The sequence below is a fragment of the Cebus imitator genome, unplaced genomic scaffold (genome assembly GCF_001604975.1).
Source record: "Cebus imitator isolate Cc_AM_T3 unplaced genomic scaffold, Cebus_imitator-1.0 Scaffold411, whole genome shotgun sequence".
NCBI classification, from domain to species: domain Eukaryota; kingdom Metazoa; phylum Chordata; class Mammalia; order Primates; family Cebidae; genus Cebus; species Cebus imitator.
The window spans coordinates 1,370,592-1,383,955 of NW_016107726.1; the positions used below are offsets into that span (position 1 = coordinate 1,370,592).

Sequence of the window (13,364 nt, forward strand, 5' to 3'; positions counted from 1 at the left end):
CTAACATGTTTTGATTAAACTATTTGCCAGATCTCAAGTTATACCTATAAGAATTATATTAATACATATTCTCATGGTAGATTCAGGGTTGCTCTTTTCTGATTGTCATAATGGATCATCACAAATTAACAGATCACAACAAATTAACATGTTAATACTACCCTACTAATCAGGTAACTGTGATTTTTCAGTTATTGTGGTTTCTAAAGTTGCAGGAACAGATTAGATCACTCTGTGAACTCTTCCAAATGCCTATTAAAAAAGTGTTCCAAGCATGTCCAGGGTCAGACCCTGCATTGTTTTAATAACAAGTGGATCCAGTGGTGATGTCTAGGCTTCCTTTCACTGGATCAAGCTGGAACTCTGTCCATAGCCAGTCTGAAGATGATTCACTGGGAAGAATCTGTTCCATTATTGCAATCCGATTAAATGGTTATTGCTAATGAGTGATGAGTTATAAGGTATTAGGGCAGAGCTCTCTGAAGGAAGGTGAACAATAGTACACTGTATCCAATTAATACATGGACGTGTCTATCACAATTGCCTGTTGTGACAGAAATTACATTGTTCATGCACAGGGAATGACAGAGGGGAGAGCAGGAGGTCCAAAAAGAATGTCAAAGTAGGAGAGAGTTTGCCTCTCAAGAAGGGCACAGGGACCTCAGAGTTTTAATGTGTCCATTTTTAATTTATTTGGGTGCTAATAAAAATGGCCCTTCCAAAGTTTTCAATGACTTAGTCTTGCCAATCTGTGATTGGTAATAATGTACCAGTAACTCTTACCTACCAAAATGATGTGTACATGGGGAGGGTCATAGTAAAGACTATGCTTTTAAAACTACACAATGTGTAAACACAGGTATGAGAAGCTTACTTACTTGGTTTAGCCCACCTCACGTCGATGGCTGTGTGGTTAAGAACACTCACAGTGAGATTGGCTCCTCTCTCTGGAAGACCAGCTAACGTCGTCACGGTCACTTCTTGGCTCGGTGTAAAACCCACACTGTTGTGTACGAAGAGCATATATTCATAGGTTGTAAACCTAAAAGGTTGTTTTGTTAAAAAAAAAAAGTATATGAGTTTCTACTTTATATAAAATCTAATAAATAATTTTCTTTTTTTTTCACAAAATACAGGATTTCCTTCCAACCCTCCACAAAATACTGTTTTCTTTTCCTTTCTAGAAAATACATTATTTTCCCTCCTTTACACAACACATATCATTAATTTTGTGACTTGCCCGCCTTAACCAAAGTGTCAGGGAAATATTTTGTTAGGAATGCTGAACAAACATTGCCATTGAAAACAAATGTAGTTTATCATTTTCTTATTCTTATTGTTCTCAGAAGTGGTGAGGATTACAGCTCAATTCAAGATGCAATTACAAATCAGGCAACCTGCCAGCTTTCTATCTGAATTTGATCCGGAGAGTTTTATGCTCTTCTTTTCGGAAACTCATCCATTTTCAGATATCAGAATCCCTCATCACCATTTTCTTCCTATACCTATGCTTCTTTCCCATAATCTCACTGCAGACAGATAAACCCCTAAATTAAATTGTAACTGTGACCAAAGTGTACAACATTCTCCCACAGAGAGTTCTGTTACAGTGAACTGTATTTTGCCATAGTGTGAACATATTTCCTTGAGTCAATATACTGGAAACTGAATATTACTTTGCAGAAGGCAAAAGCTGACAAGATGATGTGAGATGAGGAGGACTTTTCAAGTCATATATTAAATTGACAATAAAGTCACCTTTTTTTTTTTTTTTTTTTTNTTTTTTTTACCACTTTTGGGCAGAAGACCATCAGGTTCCTTTGTTTGGTTCAGAAACTGCCTGTGTAAGAAAATGCTATTCACAGACACAGGCTATGGCTGGACAATAGATCAAGATACTTGCTTAAACATGTTGTGTAACAAAGGACCAACCCAGAGGCATCCAGGACACAGGGCAAACACTGGCCTCAGATCATTACCTAATTTGGATTTATTAGATGATCAAGGATACCTCACCTCCCATGCAAGGACCATAGTATTTGTCTCAATATGTCACAATCTCTGCTGTGATGATGCAAAGGTGGTAGGGCAGGGGTGGGTAGGTGCCATTTGCAGGATTGTGCTAAATTATTTGACCAAAATTGTATCAGGATCCTCATAGCATATTGCTACCACCTAGGTAGAAGCAATCTGCTTGACTTATCCTGTTTCTTCTTCACAGCCCACAGATATGCAGGCTTCAGCATGAGCCACATTGAAGGGTGTTGCTCTACTGTACCTACAGGTAAAACTTGTGATTTTTTGAGGTTATTTATCTATTTCTTTTTAAAAAAAGTGCTCATATTAGATCTTCTATATCTCCCTGCTTTACTCTCTCTTCTCAGGATTTATTGCCTCTTTTTTTTTCTTCTTTGTCTGCTGTAATGGGTTGAATTGTAGCCTTCAAAAAGATATTTTGAGGCCCAAACCCCTGGTCCCTGTGAATGTGACCTTATTGGGACATTGGGTCTTCGTAGATGTAATCAAGTTAAGATGAGGTCATACTGGATTAGGGAGGACCAGCAATTTGATGCTGATGTCTTTGGAAGAAAAAAGAGAGGGAAATTTTATAGACACATATATACACACAGGGAGATGATGACCACGTAAAAACAGAAACAGAAATTGGAGTTATGCTGTCGCAAGCCAAGGAACGCCTAGGGCTACCAGAAGTTAGAAGAGGCAAAATATGAGTTCTTCTATAGAGCTTTGGGAAAGAGTCTGGCCAAGAAGACAATTTGGTTTGCAACTTCTAATATCCAGACCTGTGAGAGAATAAATTTCTGTTGGTTTAAGCCACCCAGTATGTGGTGCTTTGTTATTACAGCCCTGGAAAATAAATACATATGCTTTTTAGCAAGTGCTAAATAGTCCATATGATCCAGAGAACTTAAAAATAATGATAGTTACGTAATAGCTGTCAGGCATTTTCAACAGATGTTAACCCATTCGTTCCTCACAAAACTCTATAAGCTGCTATTACAATACCTATTTTGAAAATGAGAAAAACAAGGCTCAAAGAGATAAATAACTTGTTCAGGTCATTGAGATAGTAAGTAGGAGGATTGGGATTCAAATATAAGCAGTCTGATTCCAGAGCCTGCTCTTTTAACCGTGATGCTATACTGCCAACATAATAACGATAATAATAATAGTAATAATAACAATCATAATGATAATCTGGTCTGTCCATACGTGGATGATGTCATATCACTAGGGCTTGACCTTGCATTATTTTTCTAGCAGAGGGGACAGATTTTTGCTTACACATCCAAACAGTCTGGCCAAATTTCCTTTGCAACCAATCGTATGAATATGAAGGATGGTGAGTCGGGGTTAAGAGGGTAGCAAGCCTATGACAATGGAATGAAATGAAGCTAATGGCTCACAAGGGAATTGAACCAGCGACCTTGGCTTCATTAGCTCTCTCCCTGGGTAAAATACTTTAATTATATTTTACTTCATAAAATGGCTTAAAAGAAATGTAGCTACAGTCTGGTTATCTAATCTCCCTTTCTATAATATGTAATTGTTTCTTCCACATGTCTATGCTATTACACAATTAATAATCTTTATGGATTTCGAGTGGTACCACATTTGTGGTTCTTTTCTACATGTGAAATTAACAAGACCAGGTGGCACTAAAAGAGTTGATTACAAGTAAATACTATAGGGATTTAGTTCTTATAATACTTTAAGGGATTTCACCATAATTTAGGTATGGTGAAATATACAATTTACATCTACAAAACTCAGGCCACATAGATACATACAATTGTGATGCCTGTTTTCAAGGCGGTTCTAGCATTTTAGAGTAAGAGATGGCTTTTGAGTTTACCTGCTTCAAGTAATAAAGTGTCTGCTACATCTTACAAACAAATCAACCCGGAGACCTTGAGAAATCAAGTGGATTTGCGTAAGTTTGCACAACTAGTTAATAGGGCTAGCTGGGCATCTAGTTTCTTCATTTCCAATATGACATTATTTCTACTTTTTAAAATTTTAATTGAGAAATCAGTAGATATTTCATTTGATGCTGTTCATTTGTCTTTTGTACTTTCTTTAACTTTCGTTAAGTTAAATTTCTAAGGAAACAAGATCTTGAATTCTCTTAAATACTAAAATATACTGTTTTCATTTCATCTGAATTCCACTCTGTGTTTAGTAAGAATATACACCTATGGCTTTTCTATGTATATATGTTGATTCATATTTCACCACTTCATACCAAAAAAAGAATGTATTAATTGGCTTGAAGTGGTTTTCCACTCACTCTATGTATATTGTTTTTCAAATGGACTTACATATAGATTGTTGATATCAAATGGGGCATTTCATTTAATAAATGATAAAATAATACATTTGAAAACAAAAGTGCTAGATCAATTAACATATACTCATGACAAAACTTATGTCTATCAATCAATTTCTTCTCTAAATACAAATTGTGTTCTCTAGGCATGACTTGAAAAGTGTCCATTTCAAACTCTGTAGGAAAAAGCTTTTGCAATGTAAGTAGTCCAAGTAAGTGAATACTTATTTTGCATCTATGATGTAGCCAGTAAGACCAATTGTTTGTAGGTCCATTTAGGAATACTTGGGCTATTACAATAGTTTTTCTCTGAATGACTCATTTGCTTGAGACCATCCTCCGGTTTCTCCCTCCCCCACTCCCCAAACAGCAAATGGTAAACTTTGTTATGGTATAGACATGACTATGGTATTTTCACTCATAAAAAATAATGTGTGTTAAAATCTTACTTGTGGAACAATATTCATTTCAAGGTTCAGTTGTTATTACTCCAATGAATTAGAAAACTAGATTATGTTTAAATGATGTAGTTTTAATTTGTTTATTTATAGAATAGATAATTTTATAAATGAATGAATAGGTGCTTCACAGTTATTTAAGCATTCAGTCTCAAAAGTTTCAGGTCACTTATATAATTTGTTAGGTTAGTGGGATAAAAATCACCTGTCCAATAGAAAAAATATCTCTGCTGAAACTTAGCAAAGTGCTCCTTTTAAAAATATATTGAAAACAAATTATATCACTTTTTCATATATAATACATCACTTCTTTCATTCATTTGTTCATTCATTTAATATTTATTGGCTGTTACCAATATGCCAGATGTTAAAAATAATAAAATTGTTATCTGTCCACCTGGAGCCACAGGGTATAAAAAATTTTACAGAAATATATTTTTAAACGAGAACATCTAAAATATTTATTCATTTATTCCTTTTTCTTTGAACACACATCAGATGAAGCATACTGCTCTTTCCATCTTCAAATCTTTTGTGAGAACAGCAAACAAAGAAAAATGCAATACTGTTTCTATTACTTAAGTCTAAGGCTATTAAAGTTTTCAGTTGATGGTAGGCACTTAAAAAAAATCTACTTGTTGATTCTAAAAATGGTATTGAAGATTTTTGCTTCAAAAATTGTAAAGTAATGTTTAACATGCTTGAATATTTTTGTAATATGAGACATTTTAGATTGTGAGTGAAAATTGAGGCTGTTGTGTTTCTGTAGCTATCTGTACTTACACTACCAGAACTGTCAGACCTAAGGTAATTTTGCTATAATTTCAATCTTTGTTCTACTTTGTCATCAACATGAGAAAGAAAGAGAGACAACAAAAGTAGTTTTTTTTTTTTTTTCTAAGAAAACAATAGGGATAAAACCCTCCTATAACAAAACACATCCTTCTGGATTTAGAAGCTCATTTTTCATCAGTGATAGAGTTTTGATATTTGTCCCCTCCAAATCTCATGTTGAAATGTGATCACCAATGTTGGATGTTGGCTCTAGTGGGAGGTATTTGGGTCATGGGGGTGAATCACTTATGAATGGCTTGGTGTCATCCTGTGGTAATGAGTGAGTTCTCACGCTATTAGCTCGGGCGAGGGCTGGTTGTTTAAGAGCATGGCACTCCTTCCATTGCCCTCGTGATCTCTCTCTTGCCATGTGACATGCCTGCTCCCTCTTCACCTTCCACCATGGGTAAAAGCTCCCTGAAGCCTTCACCAGAGGAAGATGCTGGCACCAAGCTTCTTGTACAGCCTGCAGAAATGTGGGCCAAGTAAATTTTTCTTTATACATTATCCAGTTTCAGGTGTTCCTTTACAGCTAGCAAAATGAGCTAATACAATGAGCTAATACTTAATATGATGACACAGAAAAGAACAGCATCAGGGAAATGTAAAGCATTGAAAAAAATCCAATGGGGAAAGCACTGTGGCCAATTTAATTTGAATGTGAAATACATTTTTACTCATTTTGAATTAAGTACATGGCTATGAGATGGCATACCAGTGTTGACAGAAGTTGGCTTTCATTCCTATTTTTATTCACATTCACATATTAAGGAAGAAACTAACAGGATCTACCTCATCTAGGTAGTCATGGGAGAAGCCTTCCTTTCACTTGCCTTTCTATGTACAAAGTTAACTTCTTTACTTAATAGTTACAACCTGAAATTATTTATGTTATAGAAACATGTGACATGGAACTGAGCCAGTCTTTCATACTAGCAAAGATGAAGATGTCATTGATACACATTTAATCTCATTACAAAGGAGGAGGAATATAAATATAAAAAGTTATATTCTTTTGAATATGATACCTCACAGAAATGGCATCCTCTTTTAGGGCTTGACACATCTTTATTTTAGTAGATTTAAAAATATATATGAAAATATATGTCAATAAGATTTAAACTTAGAATTTATGATAATTTAGCTTAAGTATTTAAATCTTAAACAAGTCTTATCCTTCCTTCTTTGAAAACTAAAACAAAAATGTGTTAATTCTGAATGTTTTAATTTAAATGTACTAGAATTAGGGGATCCTCGAGGAATCACAGAGGTCTCCATCCAAACTGTCATTGAAAAAAAAAAACCACTCTGAGAAATTTATAAATAATTAAAAGGAAGAGCAATTAGAACATACCTCCATTTATAAACTTAAAGCTAATTTATAAATCTCAATTGTAATCTGCAAGGCAATGTTTTCTCTGTAATAGTAAAATAACCCTATTCTTTCTTATGTCTTGTTCTTCCTTCTTTAAATCCACAGTGAAAAGAAGAACATGCTGCATTATATTCTTAGCAGTTTTATCTGACCACTTATGAACCAAGGCAGTGTTGTTAGGTGCTGAAAATTGTGAGGGTAGATTGATGCTTAAAATGAAGGAGGTCGTCGCCCTCTTGTTAAACCCTGCCTGACTCACGTCGGCAGCTTCAGATGATAACAGCACGTTCGCCAGTTTTTCCAAGTGATGAAAATGTCAGGAAACCCAAAGTTATAGTTCCCCCAACAACCATAACTTGGCCACTTTGCACAGAATTATTAAGGAAGAAAAGTTAGAAACTGACAAGTAGTATAAACCTGTAGTGATATGGAGTTTGTGTCTACACAGACAGAGCAAAATTCAATAATGAGGTAACTAGCTGTGCAATTTAAATAAAAATTACTCCTTATGTAATGTAATCATAAGAGCAAAAAGTATTTTTTGTTAGAATTAAATTATCTGGATAATTGGCTTGAGACTGCTTTGTACATGGAGATAAAGAAAAATTAACTACTAGAGTGATCTAAATTTCTAAATATAATGATATTTTAAATTAAATTGGTGCTTTTCTGTACATTATAAATACATATTAGCCAAAATAGACCACTTAAACTAGGAAATTGGCTTCAACTTATATTTACTGTCACAAATATATTCATAAAGAGATGTCTAGTGAATCTTAATTTTACTTTTTATACCAAGAGAAGTGCCATTTAAAAGCTGATTCTAAATGTAGCTATGGTGATATTCAAGTCAAGATGGTAAGAAACACTTCAGTGCTCTCTTTATTTATGCAGATGTTATGTTAAGAAGGAAATTGGGATGGTAGACTCTGGGGAGAATAGGACATTACATAATCCTCCCAAAGTTATTAGAATTCAATTAAAAACCCAAGAAAACATACCTGGCCAAACAAATAAATCAACAAAACAAATACAGGCCAAAGGAAGGGGTACGGAGGGACCGTAACACAGGTGCGCAGCAACACATGATGAATACTCAGCTTTGTCCCCCTCTGCAATTTGAGAGACCACTAGCTGGCCAGCAGGAACCAGGAGCCCCAGCTATTGCCAAGGTGGCCAGTGGCACCATCTGATCAAACAAGATCACTTCCTTTAAACAAAAAAACATGGCCCCCACCAGGGGACCAAATTTTGGTTTTCTCTCATGTTTGGGAGACACAAGATACTCCCCCTTGGGCTAAAGGCACTCCTAGCTTTTTTGGACTTATAAAGGATAGAAAAAGAGATTCTCGTAGACTCATGCCATTTACTCTGAATGCTAAGAAGAAATGATTTTTTTTTTCTACAAGTTGTATATAAGTTGTAGCTGTTATTTGAATATGTAAAAAATCTTTGCAAGTCCTACCAGAAAGAAAATGGCATTTGGCTTATGAAACTAGTCAAAATATCCCCCCAACACAGTTTTGTTATCTGCACCCTTCCCTTCTGGGAGCAGCTGTCATGGGTGTGTTTATGTCAATTCATGTTTCAATTTAAGTTGTAGAAATTCACTTTATTTCTTTCCTGAAACCTCAGATTTGAACTTCTCATTAAGAATCTTTAGAGGAATCAATAAAAATTCAAAACTAAGTTTATGGCCTTGGTCTCAATTATTTAATGTTTTCATTTCTTGTGTAAAGAAACAAAATTAACTTTTGGGTACTTATTCTGTGTTTTTGCTGAGTATCTCATGGCTAAAACTCAGATTCAGTAATGTTAAATAGTCAGATTCTATGTATTTTTTGAAATCGTTATATTTAAACACTTAGAGTTCCCAGATCATAGAAAGCTACTATTTGAAATGACTGCTTTAGGCAGAATTGGTGACTTTGTAGATAACTCTGATGATAGCAATTAATACATACAACACACTCTATATGGAGGGACGGGGGAAGGGTTCCTCCTCTAGATTGTGAGTTCTTTGAGGGCAAGGGCTAAGATGCATTTATCTTTTGTTCCTTACCACAGTGCCTCAGCACACAGTAAGCAAAAATAAGCTAAATAAATAAATTTCTTCTACTGAAGTGATAATCAATCGTATAGGGATGCCAAATTAAGTAAGTAACGAATCCAAAGCAGTTGAGAACAGTATAATGACCATGATAATTTAGGATGAGCAACATGGATCTGCTAATAATTGACCAATCTCCACCTATAAAAGTGGTAGTTTCATGTAGTTCATTTTGTTGCTTGATTAGATTTATGTGCTGTCTGTCTCCGAGAATCTTACAAGAACTAGGATGTTTTCCCACCACAACTTTTTAAGAAGACAAGATAATTTTCCTTAGTTTTGTTCATCCTCCTGAGAGAAGAACACTACAGCCAATATTCCTAAGGCACAGAGAAGTGAAGTAATTCTTGACTGAATTAATCTATTATTCACTGGAGTATTCAGGAGCAGGGCACTATGTGCTGCTATGTGCCAGGAACTATGCTAGGAACTGAAGATGGAGTCACGAAGATACCACCCCTGCCTTATGGTAGATCTGGTAATATAACGTGGTGTCCAGATAGGCAGTCAGGCCAGTACACTACAATGATAATAGTGATATGTTAGGGGATGTCCTATGGAAATATTACAGAGGAGCTGAATCAGACCAGCAAGAGCGTGAGCAGAAAAGGCTTCCTAGAGGAAGAAATCTCTAGGCTAAGATGTGACAGATGATCTAGTCAGGCAATGGGAAAAGGCAACTATGAGGAAAAGCTGAATGAGCAAGTATCCTATGTTGGAGGTACTGAATGCAATGCAAATGTTGCCTTGGTAAGAAAGAGGAGGCAAGGCTAGAGTGGTAAACAGGGTTGAGACTACAGCTACCCAGTGGTGGGTCTAGAAGAATAAGGACCTAGATAGAAAAGTTACTGAAAAATATGATTGTTGAGTTTTCATAAAATAACATTCATGTTTTTTGAAATTTAATCACATTGTTTGAACTCATGAAGATTTAGAAGTCATTTAATTCTATAAAATCATCTCATTTTATGGACAACAAAAATAAAGCCCAGGGAAGTTAAGTGATTATTAAGAAATTAAGCTTTGTGGCCTATAACAAAGTTAGTTCTCTAGCACAAGATAGAGCAGAGCCCAGATCTCCGAACCCTCCCATGTATCACTCTTTTCTAGCATCACCCATTAGTCCTTACTTAATGTCTTTGAACTCTAGATTGAATTCTTTCAAGCCCCAATCCAGTTTACTAAATATGTTTTTTTGTGGACTGAATCGATGACTTAGAATCAATTATAAGTCATTATAATTCATTTATAAGTCATTTTCTAGAAATAGCAAACGTTCTACAAGTCCCCAGGAATTTTCCCCGTTTTGTATGCATTCAATATTTCCAAATTCTTCCATTTAGTTTCATGTCTAGATAGAGCTGTGACAAAGGCAATAGGTTAAGGCTTGAACATCTACAAGTTCAACTTCAAAAGGCTTATTTTAAGCATGCAGTTAAGATGGAAAACATTAAACATGCTGACTGTTACAGTTCAATGATTAATGCCACAGATAATAAACAAACATGTTTTATTGCATAACTGATAACATGCTCACAGAATGAAGACACTACGATACTCTGAACTATTCAACATGCCCAGAACTAAATGCCAGCATTTGTTTTTATAGTTTTTGTAATCTCACCTGCTAAGACCCTTATCTTCATAAAACCACTGAGTTCCTGAATAAATATTGTGCCACCGATTTAAATCTTCTGGGGGATTTGATGCAAGTGGTTGCTGGATTTTACGTCTCAGAAGCTCATATCTAAAGCAAAAGACATGCAGGAACATCAGGATTATCTCAGCTAATATTGAGATTACCAAAATTCAGGCTGTTTCGTGGCATGTGCATGTGATATATGTGTGCAAACATAAAGAATAACATCTTAAGTTTATAGTTATGAGGTTTTGTTTCAGATGAACATTTTTTTCTGGATCAAATTCCATATATTTAATATTTTGAAAAATCAGCTACATTCATATTTTACTATTATCTGCAAGAATAATAGCATTTTAGATTTCCTCTGTGTCAGATTTGCCAAATCTTTATTGCTAGTTTCACACAAAGGAGAAATACAAAAAGCTTATCAAGTTAATGGTTTTCTACTGTTATCCATACTTTATAAACAACGACAATATTATCAGTTTTGTATTCTTGGCCAAGTAACAAGTTTGAATTGTTGCAAAACCATTTCTGAATCACAGCTCTTTCCTTTCATCTTATCTGTATCCCTGACCACAGTTTCCATATACTCACAAGTTTCCATATACTAATAATGTGCCAAAGAACTACTGTGTTAGCTTTAGAATTCTGAGGCACATTCGTGCAAATGTATCATATAGAACATACAGGTTCTACATCATATAAAACATCAGGTTTGCCTAACACATAATAAATGTATATGTTGAAAATCAAGTGATGGATTATGCAGGGAATCCTTAGAAAATAGTAATTGTGGTTTCAAGAGTTTTTGGTTCCTCAAATATAATGACTAATTTTCTATTTTGATGAACTTTGATGTTTTCATAAGTTGAAGTGTATGAAAGTTATGAATCAGGGGATATTCAATGCCAAACGAATCCTATGTTCATATGTGAATAAAAAGCCTTCTTCCCTACTTCTTGGAGAGATAAGGACCCTAGCAAAATACAAAATCATAGTCACCCTCTCTTACCTCAAATTCGGTCCATTTGGCTTGGATGGTGGTTGCCAAGAAATCACAACATATGATTCACTTACTGGAATCACTGACAATGGGCCAACATTCTGAGGTATGGTGGGGTGGGTGGTAACATAGGTAGGTAAACTCTCTGTGCACCCTCCAAGGTACCCATTACCCCCTGAGCAAGCAACAATGGTGACAGAATAATTAGTGAAAGGAATCAAATGAGTAACTTTTTGACTTAATACTGTGGAATTCACATTGGTTATAGTGATGTGAGGGTCAGGCATGCGAATCTCATAACTAAGTATGTCTCCGTTCTGGATTAGTGGGGGTTTCCAAGTGACCTGAAATAAAAGATAAAGTTAGAATCAGTGTGATGATACAGGAATAGAGCAACTGAAGTTCACAAGGCCTAGAATTTGCTCTTGTTTTCAGTGAAGTCATTTTCTAAATGCCTACATTCTCCTTAGTGCTTTGCACTAGGTAGTACTGAAGGGTTTAAGATCAATTAGCAGTACACCAGGAGCTAAATGAAATGCTGTTTCTTGGGTTTGGCTTTCAGTCTTGCTACTTTCTGGGATTGTCAGACTAATACACACCTTAGTGATTCATCATCACTGTGGGTGTTCCGAAGGACACAGAGCAAACACATGGATAATATTCACACATCCACATACTTCAACAGGGTAGCATAGGATTTGATAATTTTCTTCTTTATAACTCAATTAAATGAAGCCTCAGAACTCATTTCTTTGCATTGTTAGTGTGCCGGCTAAACAAGTCACTTTTTCGCAGAGGAAGGGAAAGATACATCATTATCCATATTTTCTGAAGATGCAAAATTGAGTTTCTGAATCTTACTTATATATAACTTACCAAGTAAAGCATTAACAACACATCCTCTTCTCAGAGATAAGAAATGTGTAGAAAGTTTTGAAAAGGGAAGCCAAAGATGTTTGTGCTTAGCTAACACGCGGACTTGAGCATCAGAAGAAAGAACAACATTTTGTGATAGAATTCTAGAATGTCTGAAGTTTGTTTTCTTTTCTGGCAAAACTGTACAGGAGGATAGTGGTAACACATTCATGTTCTTATGGGAAAAGAGATCCTAAAAAATGTGCACAGGCCGTGACAAAAATCACTTATTTATATGTTATCCAGTTTCCTCTTTTACTGGTACCTTCTAATGCTCCTTAATATCAGGATATATATCTCATGTCCCAAATAGTCTGTAAGCTTCTTCATAGCAGGGATAAATTCACTTAGTACCATGCGCACAGAGGTGAAGTTTAGTTAGTAATTGTAGTCATGGTTTGTTAGATGATATTTTTTCTCTAGTTATTTTGAAACCATGAGACAGTTTTCTACAAGGTGATATATTTATACGTACATTTGTAACTCCATGCAAAACAAAGAGGAGTAATATAGAAATTAAGATGTAGAAATACTGACCATAGTTTTCTATTTTAAATCAAGGAGAAAAGGTTTCGTCCAGGAGAACTATGACCTGAGACTTTCTTTAGAGTATTCTTACTAATAGTTGGTGATAAAAAGGGCTGCCACTGTATGTTTTTTTTTTTTTTTT

At 35.2% G+C, this 13,364-nt stretch overlaps 1 protein-coding gene across 3 annotated transcripts in view; it reads right to left on the bottom strand.

Annotated features, from left to right (window-relative positions):
- The window catches only part of USH2A (usherin), a 777,259-nt gene that overhangs the window by 238,011 nt on the left and 525,884 nt on the right, over window positions 1-13,364 (bottom strand). For all 3 annotated transcript variants that reach the window (XM_037731607.1, XM_017509227.2, XM_037731606.1), the window contains exons 43-45: window positions 11,789-12,123; window positions 10,756-10,878; window positions 879-1,042 (exon numbers count right to left, since the gene is read on the bottom strand). In XM_037731607.1, coding sequence (XP_037587535.1) covers window positions 879-1,042; window positions 10,756-10,878; window positions 11,789-12,123 — 622 coding nt within the window. The remainder of the gene's footprint in view (window positions 1-878; window positions 1,043-10,755; window positions 10,879-11,788; window positions 12,124-13,364) is intronic.